Below are 7,146 nucleotides of genomic sequence, written 5' to 3'. Positions count from 1 at the left end.
ATAATAAAGTTGGAATTGGAACGATGGTTGGAATCGGTAAAGAGTCTCATTTAGTAAAAAGGGTTTTTACACGTGAAAGCAGAGAACACGTAATAATTGGGAGAAAAGAGAAGAAACTGAGAAAGGGAGAAGAAGAGGCTAGGGCTCAAGAGGAGAATTCACGATTGTTGAAGGTCAAAGAATCAATTGCCGGATTAACTCAGGTAAGGGGGGTTTATCGTCGTTTAATGGGTATTATGGGTTAACATGTAATGGGTAGTAATAAGCCATTGAATTGACCCTAATCAGGATGATGAATACTGCAAATTGTGATGAATAAATTACGTTAAAACCGTGAATGGATCTGGATTTGGATGAGTTGTAATTTTCTGGTGTTGTAGCTTTTTACGGAATCAAAATCGGAGATCCGGAAGTCCTCCAACGGCGAAAAATGCGGGTGATTCTGCATTCTGTTCGTTGTTAGCGCAGAGACAGCTTTCTGTCTTGCGTTAACCGGTTAACCCAGAGCGTTAACCGGTTAACACTGTTATGATAATTAAAAAAAAAAAAAAAATTCTGTCTTGCGTTAACAGGTTAACCCAGGGCGTTAACAGGTTAACACTGTTATAATTTGCCAAAAACGTATTCTGTCTTGCGTTAACGGGTTAACCAAATGCGTTAACAGGTTAACGCTGTTGAAATACTGTTAGAATTGCATTTTGTCTTGCGTTAACAGGTTAACCCAGGGCGTTAACCGGTTAACACTGTTGAAATACTGTTAGAATTGCATTCTGTCTTGCGTTAACAGGTTAACCCAGAGCGTTAACCGGTTAACACTGTTGAAATACTGAAAAATTGTATTCTGTCTTGCGTTAACAGGTTAACCAAATGCGTTAACGGGTTAACACTGTTTGAAAAGTGAAAAATTGATATTTAAATATTGTGTACGTTTTGGAATGGAATTATGTGTACATAGTTGATGATTGGCCTATATTGGTGAATGATATATTGCATGTATGATATAGTAGGGATCATTTCCCGTTGTTTTGAGCAGTATAGGTATTAGTAGAGTGTGCTAATACTGTGATTTATTAATTGGCATGACATGATATGATTTTGTGATAAATATGCTGATGATGTATGATGGTATGCATAATGCTGTGAATATATCTATTATGTATGCAATTGTGGATGGATTGTTTATGGCTTAGAGTGTGAGCATATGTCCATTGTGGATTGTTGTTGATGTTTGCATGCTAGGTGATTTAGCGTGCATAGCATAGCCTTTATGGTGGTAGCTAATTCCCATGGTGAGGAATTAGTGAGGGAGTCACTAGGTCTCAAATGAGTGGGACTAGTGAGCTTGGTAGCCGTATCTGGGTTTGATCGGTGAGGTTGAACTATGTGTTCACGAATAGTCGGTACCGCATGCATGGAGTCTCATTTCATAATGTATGTATGGCGTATAATATGAATGGATGTATTCCAATATTATACGTGTGTTTTGTGTTTGTGTTGAGTATGATTTTGAGTTGATGTTGCCGTTGCTGAATGTGTGATATGATTAGGGTGATGAATGTGTTAATTTACTTAGCATTACATGATATTTTATAATGCTTATTATATCGATTGAGGAACTCACCCTTACAACTATGTTTCAGGTAACAAGCAGTGATTGAGTAGAAGCTAGTGCTTGGAGTCTAGTGTAGTTCCTTAGTGGGTCATGCTCTGGTATTTGTAACATCGGGACGGGATGTTTTACTTTGTTTTATTTTTGATTGTTGAACAATTTTACACGAAATGTGTTACATGGCTTGCATGTTGTTAGATTTCTATCCGCTGCGAATTGTGCAATGTTTTATTTTGATTAATAAATGAGCATGACAAGTTATTTTGGTGAATGGTGTGAAGTGTCAAGTGTGACACCCTGAAATTGCATATCTACTCTGATTCATATTTTGTTGTTTTAATTAATTATTGGGGTATTTTAGAAGGGTGTTACAGTGCGGCTGTCCATGCCGAGATTGAAGAGGAAAGTACCAAAGTTATACTGGGGGTTGAAGAAGTAAAAACTCTGATGTCCGTTTTATTGTAGAGGCTTGAACAGTTTGGGTTCCTAGAAGGGGTACATGATGATTGCACAGTATGCAAGTTCAATCCGGATAATTGCGAGCAGTTGAAAGAGTGTGTGCAAGGACTGATGGACAAAGGGTTAATACTTTTCTCCAAATCTCAAGCAGCAGAAGAGGTGGCAGTAATCAAACCAATAACAATAGTATACAGGAAAAAGAAGGTTGAAGCTCCCCCCAGGAGGATTTAGTTGATTCATTTCCGTGTTCCAACTCCATTTCCATATCAGAATGCTAAGGCAGTTCCTTGGAATTATGAGACCACATCATATTTGGGAGGAAAAGAAATCCGCATTCCTGACACAGAAATCGTCAACATTACTGGGGCGGGAGGCATGACTCAAAGTGGCCGTGTATTCGCTCCTAAATACACTCCTAGGGTGTCTCCACCACCCACAGTTGTCCCGCGTAAGGAGAAGGTCATTCCTGCTTTGACTCCATAGGCAGGGGCAGCTGTACCAGCCACTCCAATCGTGACAACTGCTCCAGTGTTGGCGAAGGTTATTGACAACAATAAAGCTGCCAAGGCCGAAGCATCCAAAGGTAAAGGGCCGATGGTTGAGAAAGAACAGTCCAAGGATCACAAGAAGAGTATCACCTTTTAGGAAAGTCAGGAATTCCTCAAGTTATTGAGTTCTGAGGCTCACCACAAAGCATTGCTGAAAGTTCTAAATACCGCTCACGTGATGCAAGATATCACAGTCGATCAATTTGACGACGTGGTTACCAATATCATCGCCAGTAGGTATCTGAGATTTAATGAAGCAGAGCTATTCCCTGGGGGAAAGGCCCACAACAAGGCACTACATATTTCGGTCACATGTACTGACTCTCTCTTATCCCGAGTCCTCGTTGATACTGGATCTTCGCTTAACATGCTGCCAAAGTCTACATTTAGCCAGTTACAGTTTAAAGGGCCCGAAATAAGGACCAGTGCATTGATCGTTAGAGCTTTCGACGGTTCCCGAAGGAAGGTAATTGGGGAGGTCGATTTGCCTAGCTGTGTTGGACCCCACCAGTTCGACATCGCATTCCAAGTCATGGACATCAACCCAGCCTACAGTTGTCTGTTGGGTAGACCATGGATTCATGTCGCTGGGGCAGTCACTTCTACATTGCACCAGAAACTGAAATACTTGATAGATGACAAGCTGGTAATTGTGTGTGGGGAAGAAGATTTGTTGGTAAGTGAACTCTCCTCCTTCAGATATGTCGAAACAGATGAGGGGATCGTCGAGGTTCCGCTTCACTGTCTAGAATTTGAAGATGTCAGTTCCGCCACAGCCAACAACAATCAATCATCCGCTACCATCCTATCCTCGGCAAAGAGTGCCAAGCAGACATTGGAGAAAGGCCCGCTTCCCGGTTGGGGTAAGGTCGCCAACGTGGCAGAAAAGTGCGACAGGTTTGGTATCGGTTATCACCTGGCAACACGCAAGGTGAGTCCGAAGAAAAAGCAATTCAACCCGGTCAAGTTCAGCAGTGCCGGCTATAAAAGTGAGCATACCGTGGCAATCATTGTAGAGTCCAGTGGCAACAAGCCAGGGGCACCCAACTTTGTTCGCAGATGTCCTCTAGGATTCAAGCTTCCCAATTGGACAACCACCATGATCCCCATGGTGTACTCGGAAAAAACGTAATGCATTTTGTTTTCTCCATCCCTCGTCCTCGCCCGAGACGAGAGGATAACTTGTAAGGGCCCCCATGTTTAAAAGTATTATGTGAATAAATAAAAAAGTATTTTTTTGCATGCAAAATATTTGTTCCCTTGTCTTTCAGTTATTTTCCTTTTTCACTAAAAACAACGAAATGGCAAAAGATTTCTATTCTTTTCTTCTTTTTCCACTTCTTTTCAAAAAAAGCATACTAAAATAAGCTCATCATATGCAGAGCAAATAAAATCATTGATTACAACACGGTTAAAATAAACTATGAATCTGGACTTCCAATCCACCAAGCTGAAGACGACAGTGAGGAAGATTGCGAATTACCAGCTGAACTAGAACGACTCATTGAGCACGAAGAGAAAGAGATTCAGCCATACAAAGAACCAGTGGATGTCATTAACTTGGGGTCTAAAACTGACAAAAAAGAAGTAAAAGTGGGGGCATCTCTTGCCGAGCATGTTCACTCCGAGTTGGTAGAATTGTTGCGTGAATATGTTGACGTCTTCGCTTGGTCATATCAAGATATGCCAGGGTTGGACACCAGCATTGTTGAACATTACTTACCACTCAAGCCTGAATGTCCTCCAGTCAAGCAAAAGATCAGAAGGACCAGACCCGATATGGAACTCAAGATCAAGGAAGAGGTTAAGAAGCAGCTAGATGCTAGCTTCTTAGCCATTTCTGAGTATCCGCAGTGGGTTGTTAATATCGTTCCAGTTCCAAAAAAGGATGGTAAAGTCAGAATGTGTGTAGACTATCGAGACCTCAATAGAGTCAGCCCAAAGGATGACTTCCCTTTGCCTCATATTGATGTTTTGGTCGACAACACAGCTCAATTCTCCGTCTTTTCTTTCACGGATGGGTTCTCCGGGTACAATCAGATAAAGATGTCACCAAACGATATGGAGAAGATAACTTTTATCACACCTTGGGGAACTTACTGCTACAAAGTCATGCCATTCAGCTTGAAGAATACAGGGGTAACATATCAGCGCACCATGGTAACACTCTTTCACGACATGATTCATGAAGAGATTGAGGTTTATGTGGACGACATGATTGCCAAATCCAGAACTGAGGAAGATCATCTGGTAAATCTGAGAAAATTGTCTATCAAACTCCGAAAGTTTAAACTACGTATGAATTCGGCTAAATGTACTTTTGGGGTCTGATCAAGTAAACTTTTGGGTTTCATAGTCAGTCAGAAGGGTGTCGAGGTTGATCCCGACAAAGTTTGAGCCATCCAAGATATGCCAGCTCCCCGAACATAAAAAGAAGTCCAAGGCTTCCTTGGGCGACTTAATTACATCTCCAGATTCATATCTCACCTGACGGATACTTGCGAACCGATATTCAAATTGTTGAGAAAGAACCAATCGATTGTGTGGAACAACGATTTCCAAGCAGCATTCGATAAAATAAAAAACTACTTGCAAGAACCACCAATCTTGGTACCATCGGTTCTTGGTAGGCCACTCATTATGTATCTCACAGTGCTTGATGAATCCATGGGTTGCGTTATGGGTCAACACGATGACACAAGCAAGAAAGAACATGCTATCTACTATCTCAGCAAGAAATTCACTGAATGTGAGACCCAATACTCACTTTTAGAGAAGACTTGTTATGCTTTGACTTGGGCTGCTCGACGCCTGAGACAATATATGATTTATCACACTACTCTATTGATATCCAAGATGGATCCGATAAAGTATATATTCGAAAAGCCTGCTGTTACTGGTAGAATTGCCTGGTGGCAAATGCTGCTAACCGAGTATGATATACAGTACGTGACCCAGAAAGCTATAAAAGGGAGTGTTCTGTCTGACTATCTCGCTCACCTGCCTGTCGAAGGTTATCAAACGTTGAGGTTTGACTTCCCAGACGAAGACATCATGTTTATCAGAGACTTCACTATGACAGGCTTCGAGGTAAGCCCTGAGGAAGGCCCCGAACCAGGATCACGATGGACGCTCATGTTCGACGGTTCTTCCAATGCCCGAAGTCATAGTATAGGTGTTGTCATCACTTCTCCAACTGGTTTCCACCTCCCTTTTACCGCTAGATTATGTTTTGACTGCACTAACAACATGGCAGAATATGAAGCATGTATCTACGGTTTAGAGGCGGCAATCGACTTGAGAATCAAGATTCTTGAGGTATTCAGTGATTCAGCTCTGGTAATCAGTCAGGTGAAAGGCGATTGGGAGACTCGGGATAGCAAGTTGATACCTTATAAAGAGCATATCCGAAAACTGATGCCCTATTTTGATGAAATCTCCTTTCACCATATTTTTAGGGAAGAAAATCAGTTAGCAGACGCTCTAGCCACGCTGGCATCTATGTTCAAAGTCAAATGGAAGAATGAAGCACCATCCATCCAGATTGACCACTTAGATGAACCAACACATTGTCTAGCAATTGAGGCCGATCCTGACGATAAGCCTTGGTTGTATGACATCAAAACATTTCTGGAGAAACAACAATATCCCGAGGGTATATCCATCACCGATAAGAAAGCTCTGAGAATACTCTCTTCCAAGTTCTTCCTAAACGGTGATGTACTATACAAGAGGAATTATGATTCCGTACTACTCAGATGCATGGATAGACACGAAGCTAGTACAATCATAAAGTCCATACACGAGGGTTGTGAGGGTGTACATGCGAAGGGTCCTGCTATGGCCAAGAAGATTCTCCGGGCTGGTTATTATTGGACGACAATGGAGGTTGATTGCTACAATTTTGTGAAAAGATGCCATAAGTGCCAGATATATGGTGATAAGATCTTTATGCCACCAACTCCGTTGAATGTTCTAACTTCTCCATGGCCCTTTTCTATGTGGGGCATCGATATGATTGGGAGGATAGAGCCCAAAGCCTCCAATGGACATCGATTCATCCTAGTCGCTATTGATTACTTCACGAAATGGGTCGAACCTGCTTCATATGCTAATGTAACCCGACAAGTGGTTACCCGATTTATCAAGAAAGAGATAATCTGCCGCTATGGGATGCCTAGAAAGATCATCACTGACAATGCCAGTAACTCAATAACACTATGATGAGGGAGTTGTGCAAAGAATTTAAGATCGAGCACCACAACTCTTCACCATACCGACCCAAGATGAATGGTGCCGTAGAAGCAGCTAACAAAAATATCAAGAGAATCATCCAGAAGATGGTCAAGACATACAAGGACTGGTGTAAGACCCTAATTTTGACGCTAAGATCCCTCATGGCATCATGTTATTGTACAAGTGCATTGCCTCAAGGATCATAGCATGTTTAACTCCTTAACCCTAGGGTTGGGACTTGTGTGAGTGGTTTGAGACCACCAAGTGTAATACCCCAAAATTTACCCATTTTTC

General features: G+C 41.8%; 1 protein-coding gene across 1 annotated transcript; it reads left to right on the top strand.

The window, feature by feature from the left end:
- The first annotated feature begins 5,472 nt into the window (after positions 1-5,472).
- LOC127136864 (uncharacterized) lies at positions 5,473-6,840 on the top strand. The gene has a single exon (XM_051063378.1). It carries the CDS (start codon positions 5,473-5,475, stop codon positions 6,838-6,840), a length of 1,368 nt encoding a protein of 455 aa, XP_050919335.1.
- The last annotated feature ends 306 nt before the right edge of the window (positions 6,841-7,146 follow it).

This window comes from Lathyrus oleraceus, chromosome 4 (genome assembly GCF_024323335.1).
Source record: "Lathyrus oleraceus cultivar Zhongwan6 chromosome 4, CAAS_Psat_ZW6_1.0, whole genome shotgun sequence".
Classification (NCBI taxonomy): Eukaryota; Viridiplantae; Streptophyta; class Magnoliopsida; order Fabales; family Fabaceae; genus Lathyrus; species Lathyrus oleraceus.
The sequence above is the reverse complement of the archived record's forward strand: the minus strand, read 5'-3'. Positions and strand labels throughout refer to the sequence as shown.